The 18,068-nt window shown below is 43.7% G+C and overlaps 1 protein-coding gene across 2 annotated transcripts in view; it reads right to left on the bottom strand.

The window, feature by feature from the left end:
- Nucleotides 1-856: 856 nt before the first annotated feature.
- Slc35d2 (solute carrier family 35 member D2) overlaps nt 857-18,068 on the bottom strand; it is a 32,752-nt gene continuing 15,540 nt past the window's right edge. Inside the window, exons 5-12 of one of the 2 annotated variants that reach the window (XM_051194133.1) lie at nt 17,689-17,760; nt 16,459-16,527; nt 11,823-11,925; nt 10,617-10,709; nt 9,056-9,123; nt 2,978-3,056; nt 2,002-2,084; nt 857-1,425 (exon numbers count right to left, since the gene is read on the bottom strand). In XM_051194133.1, coding sequence (XP_051050090.1) covers nt 1,323-1,425; nt 2,002-2,084; nt 2,978-3,056; nt 9,056-9,123; nt 10,617-10,709; nt 11,823-11,925; nt 16,459-16,527; nt 17,689-17,760 — 670 coding nt within the window. In that variant the 3' untranslated portion in view covers nt 857-1,322. The remainder of the gene's footprint in view (nt 1,426-2,001; nt 2,085-2,977; nt 3,057-9,055; nt 9,124-10,616; nt 10,710-11,822; nt 11,926-16,458; nt 16,528-17,688; nt 17,761-18,068) is intronic. The other variant, XM_051194134.1, reaches the window with a different exon arrangement.

The raw sequence follows: 18,068 nt of genomic DNA, 5'->3' as shown, positions 1-18,068 counted from the left end.
AAGCATATCCCTTCAGCTGCAACTACCTGTGGCTCTGCCTCTATAAACTTAGATGTTACCAATGGGACTGGGGAGTTAACTCAGGAAAGTTCTTGTCATACATTGTAACTTTCAAATTCCCTGAACAAACCTGTGAGGAGCTGGGCAGAATGAGACAGTTTAGCCACTTACATTAGTTACTGCTCTGTTGCTGTGATTAAAAAAAAAAACAAAAACAAACAAACAAGAAACAGATAACAACAATGGAAACATGACCAGGGCAACTAATAGAAGGAAAGGTTTATTTGTGCCTACAGCTCCAGAGCGGTCATCATGACAGGGGCTCATGCAGCAGACAGCAGACATGGTGTCGGAACAGCTGGCAGCTCATCAAACCACACACAGGAAGCTTGGGGAGCAAACCTGAAATGGCTGAAGGCTGAAGCCCACCCTAGTGACACAATTCCTCCTGCAAGGCCACCCACACCTGGGGACCATACATTCAAATGAACAATACGGCTCGATGTACTGAGGATTCTTTGTGTTTGCTTGTTTGTTTGTTCCTTTAAGGTGGAGTAATGCCTATATACGGGGAGATAAATGTGTGTACATGTGTGTGTGGGCCAGAGGCTGTTGATGGGTGTCTCACTGAACCTGAAACTTACCATTTCAGCTAGACTGGCTGGCCAGAGTCCCGGGATACGCATATCTCCGTCTGCCCAGAGCTGAGGAAGGCATAGACATGCACCGTGCCTGGCTTCTTATATGGGTGCAAGGGATCAAACTCAGGGTCTCATGTCTGTACAGCAAGCACTACCCAGTGAGCCTGAGTAACTGACTCTATTTCATACTGCAATATCACACTGCGAGGCATACATAGAAATGGCTTTTTATTTCACTTCGATGGCTTGGAAAACAACATACCAACATTGTTTAAATCACTATGACTGATTTTTTTTTTTTTTTATGAAAATAAAGAGATGTTTCAACAACAAAAAGTTCTCTCTGGCACTTGCTTTGGCTGGGGCCTTTGAAATTAAGGCCAAGGTGCTGATAAGCAAAGTCAACTTTGAAAAGTCCCCCTCAGCACACAGGGTAGAGCCCCATGGCTGACATTGAGCAAATTCAAAAGTTTTGAGTTGGGGGAGGTTCTGTGCTGTGTGTCTTGAGTTCCTTGTGGCTCCTTGTGCAGTGACACGTGAGGTAGATTTCTTTGTATTTCCCAGCCATTCCCATTTGTGCTCTGGCCAAGCGGGTGACTGCCCCAGGTGTGGGATCTCTAGATTGCCCATGCCTGTTGGGGCTGCCCTCTCCAGCCTAAGCCTGCAACTCCACCTTCCAATCTAGCTCTTCAGATCCAGAGGGATGCTTTCTTCGTCCACAGGTTGTTTAGGTTTTAGTTGGCTGTGCAGTGTTAAAAAGGAGTACCTTAAACCACCTGCCATGCTGAAGAGAAAGGGAACAATGTGAAAATCATTAGTGATTTTATAATTGTAGTCAGCTTAATTTGCACCCAACTACTATGATCTCTGAGTTTTCTTTCCTCACAGGGTTGTGGATTGAGAATTTCTTCTCTACAAATGTTTGGGACAGGAAAAGAAAATGAGTGCTCAAATTCTATTGAATACAGTATATGCAAGGATTCCACAAATGATACCCATGCCTAGGACCCAAAACTGGGTTCAAAAGCACTGCAGTCCCAATGGCATCCTTAGGACACAACACTTCAAAAGGCCACAAGGTAATGAGACCCACAAGGCAGGAGAAAAGATGAATTTAGACCTGGGTCCTGAGATTCTTTATGACACATATCCCCAGAGACCATGTTTAAAAATGATGTCTCCAAACAAAAAGGGCTTAAAGCAGAGGATGTGGCCTGGTGATAGAGCACTTTGTTGCTGGGCATGTACATGGCCCTGGTTCCATCCCCAGCACGACAAATAGAACTTTCCTTTGTTCTTTTCACTTACTGTGTACCTAGAAATTATGCTAAACCCCTTACTTGACTGTGAGTTCACTTACCAAATATTTAACCCAATAAAGTTTAAGAGGGAGAAAATGTAGTCTCCACCAACCAACATCCCAATGTAGGCAACCGATACATTCTGCAAAGAAAGGGGACTCATCACTGAAAAGAACTTCTGATAAAACGCAGACACGTGAAACCTGAAGCCAGACGTTGGGTTACTCTGCATAGAGGCTTGCATGGAACGCCTAATGACATACGGCTTTATAAATAAATGAAATCAACTAAAATGTAGTAGCAGAAAACTGCACTGTTCACCCCTTCCAGACGAAAGGTAGGAGAGTCAAGTTGTAATCTGCTTGCCGGCTCCCATCTTTATACCATCACTGCACAGGACAATTTATCTCCATCACCCTCAACCCGAACAGGGCAGGCAGCTAGGCTCTAAGCAGAACTCTGTACAAGCTACTTGAGGAAGCCACTGGGTGGAGAAGGTAAGATTTGCTCACTCACTCTATGAGCCTATGCGAATAGAGAAGTGTGGACTAGAACTCAGACCACTCCCTATTCAAGCATGTGTGTTTTCAAATGCTCACAGGCATATGTAAGGAGTACACAAATGCCTTTGCACCAATCTACCAATCCAAGTTCGTTGCTTTATCACAGAACATAAATGTCACCAAAAACCTCCTTCAGGAGAGCTTGCCTTCTTAGAAGGGCAAGTTCTCCCAGCAAACCAAATTCCAGACAACAGAATGATCATGGATATTTGTGTTATTTTCCTTTCCAGTTGTTACTTGGTTTTCCCCAAATTATACCCTCACCTGCCTCAAATTTTAAAGTAATAACCTCTTTCCCTTTTGAGTTAGCAACTTCACTCACACACTAGATCAGTTAGAGGGATCACACAGACCCCACTCTCCCCCTCCCCCCCCCAGGGAGTCACAAGCCTCCACACTCACTGCGTATCTGTCCACAGCAGTTTCCATCTGGTTCCCACCTAGGTGCTCAGAGCAAGGCTCCATCACTTACCTTGATGGCTCCAACCACTGCTGTGGTCAGAGCTGAGTTGTAGTAGCTGCAAAGAACTGTGGAGTACATCAGCAGAAACCTGAGGGCAGGAAACACAGACAGCATGAGCATGGCCTATTCTGGGTGTCATGAAGGTTCTAGAACCAGATCTAGACATTTGTCGTTGGGCTTTAAAACAAAAAACAAAAACAAAAAAAAAACAAAAAAAAAAAAACAAGAAATAGGCTCGGTTGTGCATAAGCCAAACCTGATTAGGTGACTGGCATTTCTCATCGGTGTTTCCACAAAGTGAGGGGAAGAAAAGGTTTTCTCATGAACATGTCTTAATTCCACAAAGTTTCATTATGACAACTTCCTACAGTGTATCTTGATCATATTCCATTCCCATACTTTCTTCTCAGTTATTCTCATTTTTATTTTCAAGAGGCTTTGTTTTTGTTGAGGGGAGTCTTTTGTTTTTGTTGAGCCACTGCATTTTGTTTGTATGTGTTTGTTTGTTTTTGTTTGAGACAGAGTGGGTCTCTCTTTGTAGCCCTGGCTGGCCTGGAACTCACTGTGTAGACAAAGCTGGCCTTGAATTCGGAGAGATTCACCACTTGCCTCTGTTTTCCAGGTGCTTGGATGAAGGGCAGACAATATCATGCCTGTCAAAATGTCTTTATTTGATAGAAATTGTCATCAGTTTTCTCCGACCACTCTGGAAAACACCTTGGTCCGAGACCTCATTACCCATCTTCCAAGATATTTACTCGCCACTGCACTGAGCTAGAGGCGGGGATTGCTGGCTAACAAACTGGAGTTGTTGGGGAATGAACCCCATTCCTTCCTAACAGAGGGTTTGAAGATAGAGGCTGCACTTCTCAATATGCCCACTAGATGTCCTCAGAGAAGGAGAATATAGGAATTTTGTTTGATTTGTGTTTTGTTTTTCAAGACAGGGTTTCTCTGTGTAGCTGTGGCTGTTCTGGAACTAGATCTGTAGAGCAGGCTGGCCTTGAATTCACAGAGATTCACCTACCTCTGCTTCCCAAGTTCTGAGATTGAATGTGTGAGCTACACCTGCTTTTGTTTTTTTGTTTGTTTTGGAAGTTATTTTTAAATAACTTGTAAAGTGTTTGCTAGGGAAGGATGAGGACTAGTGTTTAGACCCTGAGCACACATTTAAAAAATAAAGCCAGGTGGGACTGTGCACATGTGCAACCCCAGGACTAGGAGTTGGAAAGGGGGGGGGGCTTGCTGGTCACCCAGCATAGGGAGCTCTAGGTTCAATGGAAGACCCTTTGTCAACTAGCAAGGTGGAGAGCAATAGGGGTGATACTTGATTGTGTACACACATGGGCATGTCTACACAACCACACATACACACACACACAATATAAATTATTTTTAAAGAAACATTTCAGCCGGGCAGTGGTGGCGCACGTCTTTAATCCCAGTACTTGGGAAGCAGAGGCAAGCAGATCTCTGTGAGTTCGACACCAGCTTGGTCTATAAGAACTAGTTCCAGGACAACCTTCAAAGCCACAGAGAACCCCTGTCTTGAAAAAAAACAAAACAAAAACAACAAAAGAAAGAAAGAAAAAGAAAAGAAACATTTCAACATGCCAAGAGTTACTTATAAAGTACACTGGATAAGACCAAGACCTTGTTCTAAAGGAGCCTTCATTAATTCCTTGCATGGTGTTTTACTATTGCTGTGATGAAACACCTTGACCATGACCTGGGGAGGAGAGGGTATGTTCAGCTTACACTGCCACAGCAATGTTCATCACCTACAGCAGGACAGGAACTCCGAGGCAGGAGCCAATGCAGGAGCCATGGAGGAATATGGTTTAGTGGCTTGCTCAGCCTGCTTTCTTATCAAACCCAGGATGACCAGCTCAGGGATAGCACCACCCACAACGGGCTAGGCCCTCCTCCATTGATCACTAATTTTAAAAATGCCTACAGCCACATCTTATGGAAGCATTTTTTTTTCAACTGAGTTGGATAAAACTATCCAGCACACATAGGAAATCACATCACTTGGTTTCTGTTTATATTTATTTATTCATTTATTTTTGAGTTCCATACAACACAGGCCAGCATATACTCCAGTGTGGTGCACATGTCTGGACAATAAAAACCAATTTACACACCTAGGGCTGAATGTAATGTCACCATGGTGATCAACCTTGTCAATTTGACTAGACTTAGGATGAACACAGAGACGTACTACTGGGCATTTCTCTGTGAGGGAATTTCCAGAAATGTTTGACTTTTAGCTGAAGGAAAGACCCACCCTGGCTGTGGGTAGCACAGTCCCATGGGAACACTTGAGCTGACATCAGATGTGACAGCCGCCTCACTCCCTGCCACCACCACAACCTCACCCCCACCCAACCCCGTCCCTGCCAAGATGCACTGTACTCTCCAACAGTGAGTCACAGCAGAGAGAAAAGTAGTTGTCATCTTTGATCCCAGGCTCCCATCAGGATCTCTCCTTCCCCCCTACTTCCATCTTTCTCCTCCTTCTGTCTTGGATCTGGCCATACAGAAACTCTCTGCCTTATCTCATCTGGCAATGGATCACAAGAACCCCATTTCTGGAGGGTAGTGCCCCACATCTAGAAGAAAGGAAGCTACGGAGAGAGTGGGAAACATCTGAAGGGAAAGGCTTCCCAGGCTTGTCCCACACGGTCTGTCAATGTGAGAACACACCCTTTCTGGACAACTGCATCTCCACACCACAGTCCACACTTCAATCCTGTCTATGCCATGACAGCTGAGCACTTGGGGATTTTTAAAAAAGGGAAACAAGGATGAACCTTGCATTTGTCAAGGGAGCAGTGTACCTCGCCTCCACAGCAGACCCTCCCAAGTCTCTGCATTTTTCCCTCTAGTTGTTTTTCCGTATTCTTTAAACTATCCTTTATAACAAGTCATAGGGTATCTGGTGCTTTCTTTATGAGTTTTGCAGCTGCTCTAGCAAATGGTTTGGGCCCGGGGAAGGTGTCATGAGAACCCCAGTTTTAGCCAATGCTCTGGAAGTCCTGGATTTGTGGGCTGGGGAGATAACTCAGTTGGTACAATGCACAAGGACCTGTAAATCTCATGTAGGGGTGGGAGTGGGGGAAAGCTAGGCATGGTAGTATATGGTAAGGGATCCCTAGAGCTTCGTGGGCACCCAATCTAGCTGAGTCGGTGACTTCCGGGCCATTAAGAGACCCTGTCTCTAAAAAGCAAGGTAGATGCCTTTGGAGAATTTAGAGAATTTACACCCTGAAACTGTTTTGACCTCTGTGATTTTACACACACACACACACACACACAGGGGAGGGGGAGGAGAAAGAGGAAGAGAGGGAAAGAGAGAGGGAAGAGAAAGGGACAGAAGGAAGGAGAGGGAGAGGGGGGGAAGGGAAGAGAGAGAGAGAGAGATGTTCTGAACTCCAACTGGTCCTGAAGTGGGCCAGGATCTGGCACTACCTCCAGATATATTCATGAGACTGAATTGAACTGGAGGACACCAGCTGGGTGTCCTCTGCAGAGCAGCTTACATGCTTGTGGGGAGAAACCCCTAAGGCTTCCTAGGTTGCAGAAGTGACCTGTGTAGGGAGTGTATCATAGGAAAAGATGGGTCTGAGTTTGATTTTTTTCTACTGAGAACCTAAGTGCATTATTCTCTGCAGTTCAAAGCATTTCAAATAATCCTAGCTTCTTCTACTCTGGGAAGTCTCTGGAATGTGCTAAAGAGATACAAAGGCACAGGCTGACCATGGTGTGTGCCTTTCAGAAGTTTTGGGGTCTCAACATCTGCCTTATCAAGAGACCATACAGATACCTGCATTCCTGTGTGCAAGCTATCCTCAGAACTGATCCTTCTGCAGAGCTGCCTCTTTGGAAGTACAGGTTGAAAATTCAAACAACAGAAATGTTGTGAGTGTGTGTATATGTGCATGTGTGCATGCATGAGAGACGGGAAGGCCAAAACATCTCTAGGGACTCTGATTAGGGAAGTGTGCTGTCTTTGTGTTTCTGTTAAAGAGCATATTACTTCCTCGAGGAGATCAAAGGTCCTGTAACAGGTTAGTAAACAGATTAGGATAATCCACTTGGACAACAGTAAGCCAGTACCAGCTGCTAAAGGAATGAACTGGAACCTGTAATCTCTCAGAGTGGCCTTTTTCAAGTTGAGGCTGCCAGCCTGCAGCTCAGCCTGCACTTTACCTGGCACGCACCGATTATGTGAGTTCCCACGGTCCATCTCATCTTCCTGAAACACTCAGTCCCCGCAGCGTATTTGAAAACCCTTAGTCACACACCGAAGTTTCTAGAGGATTAGTGTAACCTCACCATAACTCACAGGGAAATTAAACACCTACCCTTTCAACACTCTATTGGTTTTGTAACAAGCTTATTCAAAATGTAGTGAAGTCCAGTGAGACAGCCCAGCATAAAGGACTTTGCCTCCAAGCCTGACAACCTATACTCAATTCCTGGGATGGAGATGGTGAAAGAAGAGTGTAAACTACACACACATACACACACACACACACACACACACACTCACTCACTCACTCAAATACACACTCACACACACAAAGAGAATAAATAAATGTTAAACTGTAAAGTAATTTTTAATGTAATATTTTAACATTATAATTTTAACAAATTCAATAAAGGTCTGAGGTTGAGAAAAAGAAGTCTGGGATACAAACTTGAAAGTGGTGAAATTAACTAAGAAGCTGCAGCTGGCTCTCTGGATCCTGCCTGGGAGGTACCTGACACTAAAACTAAGATGCTTGTTGAGTGGACAGCCCAAGCCAGTGGCCAGCGGTCCTGGACAGTGACTTCTGAGGCTATAGGGAAGCAAACCAGCTGGCTGTGACAACTTTTAACTAAGAATCCTCCAGGAAGCATAAATTTGAAAATCTACTATGCCAAAGCTGGAGCTGTCTTCTCGAACGGTTGTGGAATTAAAACTTAATAAAGGAGGACATGGAAGGGTAGAAAAACTATGACAAGTCTGTATGGGAAGAAAGCAAACAGCCAAACTCAAAGATTTCAAGAAGAGAGCTAATAATACTAGCTAGGTATGGTGGTGTGATCCTGTGATCCCGGCACTGAAGATGGAGTCAAAACAACCAGAACTCAAGCCTGGGGTAACATGAGATCCTCTCTCAAAAAAGCCAAAACAAAACCAAGAAAGGGATATTAGCAATCACAAGAATGTTTCTTTTTCTTTTTTGTTTTCTTTCTCCTCCTAGCTCAGTCTGCCCATAAACTTTGAGAATCTCCTGCCTCAACCTCTTAGGCGATGGAACTACAGGCACACTCCACAGTGCACAGCTTAGCATTTCCTACTGACCCCTTTCTATGTGTTTAGTATGTTCCAAGTCTGCTCTACAATTAAATCCTTCAGTATGCACACTCTAGCCTCATGAAAAGATGAGGTTAAGCAGCTCATCACAAACCCAGAGCTAGTAAGTGGCAAATCTAAGACTGAACCTCCACACATGTGCTGTGGTACATGGGTGGATAGACACGGACACAAACATGCAGAGTAATAATAATAAACTAAGAACCCCATCAACAGGATAACTATTAAATCCAGCAAAGCTAAAGGAAGAGTTAATGAAAGCTACAGAGATAGCTCACTGATTAAGAACACTTGCTGTTCTTGTAGAGGACCTGGCTTCAGTTCTCACCACCCCTGTGGTCACTCACAACACCTCTAACTCCAGTCCCGGGGACTCAGAACTCTCCTTAACCTCTGTAAATAGCTGTGACACTGAAATGTTTGGACCAACAAGAATATTAAGTCTGTACTTCCAGCACAGACACACACTTTTTTTTTTTTTTAAGATCTTCTACTCTTTAGTAGAAGTGTGCAGTAGGGATGGGTGCATTGTCCAGAGAAAGTCAAGAGAAACTCAGGGAACAGGGTTCCAGCAGGGCAGACAGACAGACAGGCAGACAGACGGACGGACAGATGGGCAGACAGACGGACGGACGGACGGGCAGACGGAGGGCATATTTAGCTCTGACTTGTCAAGAGATACTATCAACCAACTCTTCTGCTCATGTACAGTTTCTTACCCCAGAAAACAGGAAAGAAGAAACTGAATGATAAACAAGACGTTCTTCCAGTGGCTGAATTCAGTGGCCTGTGATGCAAAAGATCCATGGTGAGGTTAGTGACAGTTCGATTTAAGTCCGTTTGGCACAGCCTTACCACCTTTGGTGCCGCTGACGCATTAATAATAATTACCCACTTCTCCTAGCAAAGAGACTTGCAGTAAATATTGATAACTATTTAAACAAGGGCTTATTATGCTACTCTCCAAACGTCTATGTATGTTTGAAAGTTCCCATTATAAAAATATTTTATTGTTACTTACAAAGTGGTTCTCTGATTCCCTGCATGAGTACAGCCTCGCATACATACAAAATAATAATCATAAATGTAATAAATTAAAAACCAGGAGCTAGAAGTATCTATGTGAACAGTAAATAAAAATTTACCCAGGGAGGGTTATTTAGTGATATTCCTTAATATATAGAGTTATCACCAGCCTACACCTTAATAGATGTTAGTTTCCTATTATCTCTTTAAGACTGAATCTATACTGGTGACATTTGAAGAATTAGCATTCTGGATTATGAGTCTTTTTCAATTGGGGTTTTTAATCAGAAAAAAAAAGAGGCCATTTTTTAAAAATCCCTCTTCATCAGTTATAACATACTGCATCTATTTTGGCCCTGCTGTAGGGAAGGCCAGATGAGTCTCTTCCAAGGACTTGGTTATTAACACAAGGGCTTTGTCTTCGACTTGATTTCCCGGAGGCAGAATCAAAGCACAGTTAATAATCTACTAACCATATAAGTCCAAAGTCCAGCACTCACTTCCCAAAATAGTGAATCACCGAAAACTTTGGCCTTTCCATCTCTCCCAGTCTACTAGCTCACTCTTCGTCCAGCAAAGGGTAGAGGATATTTCACTCCGTGTTATCCATCAGCTTTCAAGTGCTCAACTCAAACTCTGTACGGATCTAGATGAATTCCCTTCTTTATCATATTTGGTTCAAATTCTAAAACTGATTCAGCCATGGTCCCATGTGACCAGCTGAAAGGTATAGTCCAGTGAACATTGCAACAGTTATGCAGTGAAAATTAGGGTCAATTTTCATTATTAATTACAGTATACATCCTGCATCTCTGGCCATCTCTTGTTATAGAATACTTAAGGTGTGCTCATATTTTATATTAAGGCCTAGATACTGTTCTTATGACTTTAAATGTATTTTTTTATTATGATTTTCTTCTCAATAAACATTCTACAAAGTTCTTTGGTCCGTCCGCAGTTTCAGTATCTGGCAACCACTCAATTCAAAGAGCTCTGCGTAAGTCTCCAGCATCTCCAACGGGAGAAGCCAAACAACGGTCTTCCAGCTCCACGTCAGGAGGTGATGACGTTCTCCTAGGTTATAAGGACTTAGTAAACTACAGATATCTCTCCACCAAAGATGGGGCTACCTCCTAACTAACCCATAGAGTGAAAATACAATAAAGTAAAAGATGCATTGAGTGCACTCACCCTAGCAGATCATAGTTCAGCCTCACACGCCTTAACCATGTTCTTCACATAGGCTATACCTACCCGCTGAAAGTCCCCAGTAGTGACACTGATAATGATAGTTGGGATGATCATGAAACAGGCATTGTAGAAAAGCACTCCGTACTTCCCCAGCTCCTGTGAGAGAAAAGAAAACTGCACTCAACTTTAGAGATACAAGACATTGTCTCCTGAGCCATTTGTCTATTTATGCATAGTTAAAATGTGCATCAGGATGGCTCTGTGCTGCAAGACTTTTGGCCAGTGTCTTGCAAAATGGAGCATACTGTGTTATAACTTCAGAATAAATATTCATTCTACACCAACTACATATGTGATGGATGGAAACAGAAGGCCTCTGATGTTCTAACCCGTTTCTAACACTCCACTCTTAAGCACATTATTCAAAATAGGAAATCTGAGATGAGATAACGGAAATTTACAACGTTAACCAACTCTTTTCAAACATCTGTTCCATCCATTAGAGAATAGCGGCAGCCTTCTGTGTTTGCTTTCACTGAAGTGGCCACCCACTTCTCCACGGGGGGGGGGGGGGGTGACATATTGTATTTTCAGGAAGGCGATGAACCTGTTGTTGTAAAACTGTCACCATTCAAAGAAACAAATGGGCATACAGATTTTAAAAATAGCTCACAGAAAGGCACCCATCAGTCAAGGAGAACTCCCTCACAAAGCACAAAGAGCTCAGAACAAAGACCCATATGCCTGGCCCACCACAGACAGCTTCCGGTCACAGCTGGGGCCGGGTGAGGGCTGGGGGTGGTACAACAGGCAGCCCCAACAGCTTGCAATCAGAAGAGGAGGCTACCACTGGAGGACATGACAGAGGACCATCCAGCCATCTCACTTCATGACGAGGAAGCAGGTGTAAAGGTGGAATGCTCTGATATCACGGTATCCTCCCCACTTGTGAATGTGTCCTGGTCATTAATGATGCTGCTGTAAAAAATGGGTTTGCTTTTCAATATACGTGTGTGTGTGTGTGTGTGTGTGTGTTCATATTCTGATTGTACCTCTAAACTAGTGACATCTTTTCCTCCCTAATTTTCAACTAACAATACCAAGAATGGCAAGGTCATATACATATGAGACAAGAAGAAATTAGTAGTTTCTAGATCACAGGATGTGCATCGAGTTACATGCCAACTGAACATGTTCATTTTCATTTTTCATGTCATTTCAGAAGCCAGATGGCACAGGCAAAAAAGCTGCAGGAGGGAAGTCTGGTACCTTCGGGTCCATTTTCTGTTTGGTATAAACTCCGTTTGCTGCTGTGAAGATATCATTCAAGAATACAAAAATGTAGCCTTCCAAGTTGAATGCAAGATCAGAGCTGGCAGGGAGAACAGGAAGGGGAGGCCGTTACAAAGACACTCTCGACGTGGTCGCAGAGTCTGCTTGCTTGTCCTTTGTCTGGTCAAATCTGTGTGCAGTGCTAGTACCATCCCCCCCACTAGCAGTGAGTTGTCAATGCCTCTGATCTCTCCCAGATGAGAGAGGACAAGAAGCTGATCAGGTGGCCTCGATGTAATTACACTTAGCTCAAGACCCAGGGACCTTAACTGCAGAGTCTTTTATTTGCTAACTGACAGGTTGGCACAATAATTAGTGAGCTGTGACTGTCCTGAGGGCACGCTTTGCCCACCCACCAGTATCCCTGCTTATTTATAAGCAGGGCCATCCCCAGGGTACAGCTCATGTTAGACAGCTGGGAAATGACACCCCCATCTGGTGCCCAGACGGTTCCTTGTCTGTCAAAAGGTGAAGCAAGGACCTATGTGTCCATGAAAGCTGTCCAAGGCTCCTTTCTTCCAGGACTTTCATGCGCCTCACAATTTCTATCCTAAGTAAATAGCATCAACAAATAACATGAGAGGATATGACACAGGGATGAGGCAGACAACCATAACTGATATGTGGTGTGATTTCACCCGCTTACCCCAGACCCAGGTCATAACTGACAACACAAACTGGCAGAAGTCAAACCTTTCATATACCCCCTTAAGTTGAATACTTGGGGCTTGCGAATTTAGTTAACTAGCTGGTTACTTGGTTGTTAGTGGAACAAGATTTCACTACATTTGCCCAGGAGGGTCTGCAACTCAGACAATATCCCTTTGTGGGAGATAATACCACAGGCAAGTAACATTGCTTCTCACTGGCTGTGGACTGCTAATTTAATGGGCAAGTACAAACGAATACAAATCCTGTTTCTCTTTTCCATGCCCAGTAATTCATAGGAAAATGAAACTCAATGCAGTTGGACACTGAGATTTACATAGCGTTCTAGCAAAGAGGGTGTCAGTGTCCATAGCCAAACTGGGAACTAGCAGGGAACACAGGGAAGCAGTGGAGGGGAAAGGTCGTTTTAGAGTCGTGTTGTGCAGACTTATCCCAGTGTCAACTGTCTGTGTCCAGCAGCAGAAAGAAGTGGCTTCTCTTGCTGGCCGCCTCCGCAAACTGAGGCTTCCTGTTCATAAATGCTGCTTGCCAGGATTGCTGGGAAGGCACGGAGTCTATGCTGGTTCTGTGGGTTACCAGATTTGCAAATGGTTCCATTGAACAATAGAACTAATAAATTCAACTTGTCTATAGTTTTTCTTTGGGTGCTGGACAGGTAGTTCTACTGGTAAACCATTTCTCACATAAACATAAAGACCTGAATTCAATCCTCAGAATCTACATTAAAAACTTTTTCAAAAAATAAATTAATTGATTTTTAAAAATCCTTTCAAGAGACAGGTGTGGTGGCACATGCCTTTAATCCCAGCATTAAGAAGGCAGAGGCAGGTAGATCATTACGAGTTCGAGGCCAGCACAGTCTACAGAGCTAGTTCCAGGACAGCCAGGGCTACACAGAGAAACTGCTGGGGGGGAAACAACCTAAAAAACTAAATAAAATAAAAATAAAAAAATAAGTAAATAAATAGAAACCCTTTTGGTTGTAATCTTAGAGCTGAGAAGGGGATATAGTTGGGTCCCTAGGACTCATGGCCAGCCAGTCTAACGGAATCAAAAAATTCCAAGTGAGTGAGAAACTTTGTTTCAAGAAATGAAATGGACAACTCCTAAAGAATGATGTTGACCTCTGGCCTATGCACGCACGCACGCGCGCGCACACACACACACACACACACACACATGTGAATACAGAACATACATACAAAATATTTTAATAAAACAACTAAACTCTAATTTTTGAATAAGCAGGAAGACCCAGGCTTCTAGAGGCATAGGAGAAAGGCACTTCCTGGGAGAGCTTTAGATTCCAGAGTCCTGTCTCCTCTAGGGGCCAAGAATACCCAACAGTGGCATGGGTACTCCCTGAAGCATGGCCTGCCCCATCCTTCCTTACCCATCATTCACTGCGGCAGTAATGAGAATAAAGTATATGAGGAATACAGATGCCATGCAAAATAGAGCATATTCAGGGTCAGCCAGTGTGGCTGTCATTTGGGCTATTCTTAGACATTCTTTTTCAACATATCCAGCCATGTGGCTTCCTTGGGTAAATGATATACAAGAAAAGGAATGCACATAAAATCTGGGCAAAAGTTTTATGAGCTAGTGCAGAAATCCCCATAACCCTTTTCCTTCCTGGATCACTGAGGAAGCCTGAGGTAGGGACCTCTTGGCTGGATCCCTGGGTTCAGTAATCAGAACCCACTCAACAGCATTGATTGCTGTGGTTCACAGTTGAGGAAGTGATGTACAGAAACAGTGTATGAGGGGCCTGTTTACTACAGCAGGTGAACCTGGCTCATCCCAACTAAATCTAATCAACAACACTATGTCCAGGGGTTGGCCAACTTTGGTATACAGGAAGTTATCTCTGGAAGGGATTGGCCAACAGGCACCAAAAATAGGACACTTAGAACAATAGTTGGGCCTGTTCAGGGCCCTGAAACAGGATGTAAGATAATTGTGGTAGTTGGCTGATGGTTTCAATACGAAGATACTGGTGATGGTCAACTCCAGACAGGCCAGCTAAGCTTCCGAAAGCAAGATGTAAACAATGGGCAGTAGGAGGCCAAGCTAGCTTGGTTAAGTTAAAGTTATTTCAGGAACTTTCTGACCAAGAAGCATGCAGAATGCTGGCACCCTTTCCCCCAAGTACACTTCTTGGGATAATTAAACCCCATACATACCCTTGCATCTTTTTGGTATTAACATTTTTATGAGTATTTTGCTTGCATGTATGTATGTATAACCTGCACGTACCAGGTACCCAAGGAGGTCAGAAGAAGGCGTAAGGTTCCCCTGGAGCTGAAGTTATAGATAGTTGTGAGTCCCCGTATAGGTACTGGGAACTGAACCTGGGTCCTCTTGACGACTGGGCTATCTCTCCCTACTCTTGCATCTTATACATCTACTTGTAACAGACTGAATTCTGGGTAAAGTGGGCTTCCATGAGAAGCATGCCCCTTCTTGGAAGGGCTCACAAGGGAAGGAAGTACAGGGAGAGAGGAGAGACCCCTAGATGTGAGGAGTGTCTCCTGATTCCCTCCTTGCTCTAATTAAACTGCAAAGGGCTTGATCTACCACTGTATCCTACTGAATTCTCTGCTTATGTGGGGGCAGAGGAAACTTCAGTAGGAGTGCATACGCTGGTGTCACAGGTGTCCTGTGGTTCAGCACCCTGAGTGTTACTCATCAGGAAGGGATCCATCTGGTGAATCTGCAGGTCAGGGAAAGTCAGCATCGCTACGTCAAGCTGGTTCTTGGGTAAATGCAAGATGACTTAGGAAACAATTATCAATGTGTTCGAAATCAGTTGAACTCATTTCGGTTCTGCTCTGGCCACTCCCCACCAAAGACTTAGAAACACATGTGTGTACAAGCCTGTGCTGACATGCATGCACGTATGTACACTGGTGTGTGTGGAAGCCAGAGGTTGATGTCACTCACATGCCTTCCTTGGTCACTCTCTACCTTATTATTTAAAACCTTCACTGAACCTCAGACTCACCATTTTGGATACGCTAGCCAGCCAAATGAGTATCAGAGACCTGCCTGTCAGCACTGAGGATATACAGGTGTGTGCTACCACTCCTGGCTTCCTTAAAAAACAAACAAACAAACAAACAAACAAAAATATAGTGTGGGGCTATATACATAGAAGGACAGACAGTCATTTCCTTTCACTCTGTATGTACATAAATAATGAAGGTAGGAAATCTGAACTAGTTAATACTGGCCTGTTCTGGCACATATCAGCATTTGCAATGAATACACAGAACAATAAAACAACAATAACTGAGTTATAAACCTCTTGGTTTTGGGGTGTGTGTGTGTATGTGTGTTTGTTGGGTGCTATGGAATGAACATGAGCCCTAATGCATGCTAAGTAAATATCTTACTACTGAGCTACCCAAATCTGGTATTTCAAACCGAGCGCCTAAGAACACTTCAAATGAAACTTTTTAAACCGAGGGCATTCGGTGACAAAAGGAAACAGATCACTGCTTTTCAAGAGTAGTTACGTTAATACCCAGTGATGCTTACTTATAACAGGACATTGTCATTTACAGAATTTATACTCAAGACCCACACAACTGAGTTACAAAGAAAAAAAAAAAACTCACCAAAAAAATTCTCATAATAGTTTAAGTGGTGTGGGCTACCTTGACAACTACCCCTACCCTCATGGGCCAACACATGTTCTTAGAAGCATTTCCAGCCAATGTGGAACCCATTTTTTTGATGCTCACAAGAACACATTAGAATACTACTAACTCAACAGATTTGTCTCCTAGCTGCCCAATCCAGCTGCAGCCAGATGGAAAAGGAAAATCTCTAGGACAGCACTGCCAACTCTCAACGACACAGAGAAGCCACTGAGCAGCGGGGCCGTGTCAAGTCTCACCCAGCTGCTACGAAAGCCCCAAGCACGATGGCCAAAACACTGAGGACGATGTCCAAGGAATATTGTTTCCTGTAGTCAAGAGAGAGACAAGAAAGGGGTGGGGAGAGAAAAAGTTAAAACGTGGAAGCAAACATTGGTGGCTTCATGGCTAAAACTTAACTTCTGACATCTTCATATAGAGAAGGCTCTGGAAGTGTAAGTCAGGACAAATTTACCTACTTCTTGAGCCGTTTCCTTAATCTACTTGTGAAGTGATTTTTCTGTTCTCCCCGGAAAGAAGCTGGGATGACACTCAGAAGAGGCCATGCCGCATTGCACAGTCTAGTCTGCAGAGGCATCTATGGCACATTCGGAGATTAAGTCCAATACTACGGCTTAGCACACTGTAGCTTTAAATTTCACTGCCATATAATCTTTACGGCAAAATCAAAGTTTGCATTTCCATGGGTCAGCCTGGGTATCCTCATAGGGGGGAAAAAAATCTGTATGACATTGGTAAAAGTTTAATTTATTCTGACATCACGTCGTGGAGTGCCAGAACTCTGTCCCCTTACTCTTTCCCTGTCTGTGGGCAGTTCTTTGTCCCCTGTCATTCCATCCAGCTCTGAACACAGATGCGTGTCTGTTTAAGGATGGTTATTACTTCTCTTATAGTTTTCTACCACAAGCATGCTATTTGTCTGCTGTAAAAAAAAAAGAAAAAAAAACACTTAAATAGTCATCGTTAATATTTTAGGGGGTTGTGGAAACAGTTGACTCCTCTTAAATGAACAAATAACTGTTCCTTAAGTTGCTGAAAGTATCAATTCCGATCGATTGGTCAGAAAGAGGACCTCAAGGTGAGAATTCATTGGGTAAAAATAACACAGAGGGACAGGGAGATGACTCAGCGGGTGAAGTCTTGTGGAATAAGCATCAAGCCTGACCATCTGAGTTCAGAACTCCAGGACTTGTGAAAATCTATCAGAACGGCACAAGCCCAGGTGGCAGAGACGGGCAGATCCGGGGCTCGCTGGCCAGCCAACCTAGCCAAAAGGTTTGGTAAGAGTCCCTGTCTCAAACAACAGTAGAGAGCAACAGAGGAAAATACAGGGCCTCAACCCACGTCTTCCACGTGTACACACAGTCTCACACGTCCACACGTAACATAGATGAATACACCACCCGCCCACAGGAACAAAAACAGTGTGTCGGAAACATAATGAAGGAATGAAGACAAACCAAACTCACCCGAGTATGATGGCTTCCAGGAGTAAAGTGAGCGGAATTGTAAATTTCCTGAGCACAGTGAACATTGGCAAGCTGTCAGAAAAGACCCTAACATCAGGCACACAGTGTCATGGCAAACGTTTTTAATTAAGGTCGTTTTCCAAACTAAATGTAATGAGTTAACATTCACTGCAATGTTTACCATTAACCAATCATACTACAAACAGGGACTGAGTAATTTCCTGCCACTTTAATAAACTAATCCAACACAAAATCTGTCAAATCTGAGCTGCAGAAACTGACAAGTTAATTCTAAATTAATATAGAAATCCGAGGGCCCCAGAAAGGCAAAACCATGTTGAAGAATAACAAAGTCCAGGGGGTATAGAGACATGGCTCAG

Source organism: Phodopus roborovskii, unplaced genomic scaffold (assembly GCF_943737965.1).
Source record: "Phodopus roborovskii unplaced genomic scaffold, PHOROB, whole genome shotgun sequence".
Classification (NCBI taxonomy): domain Eukaryota; kingdom Metazoa; phylum Chordata; class Mammalia; order Rodentia; family Cricetidae; genus Phodopus; species Phodopus roborovskii.
This window is presented reverse-complemented; position numbering and strand designations above follow the sequence as displayed.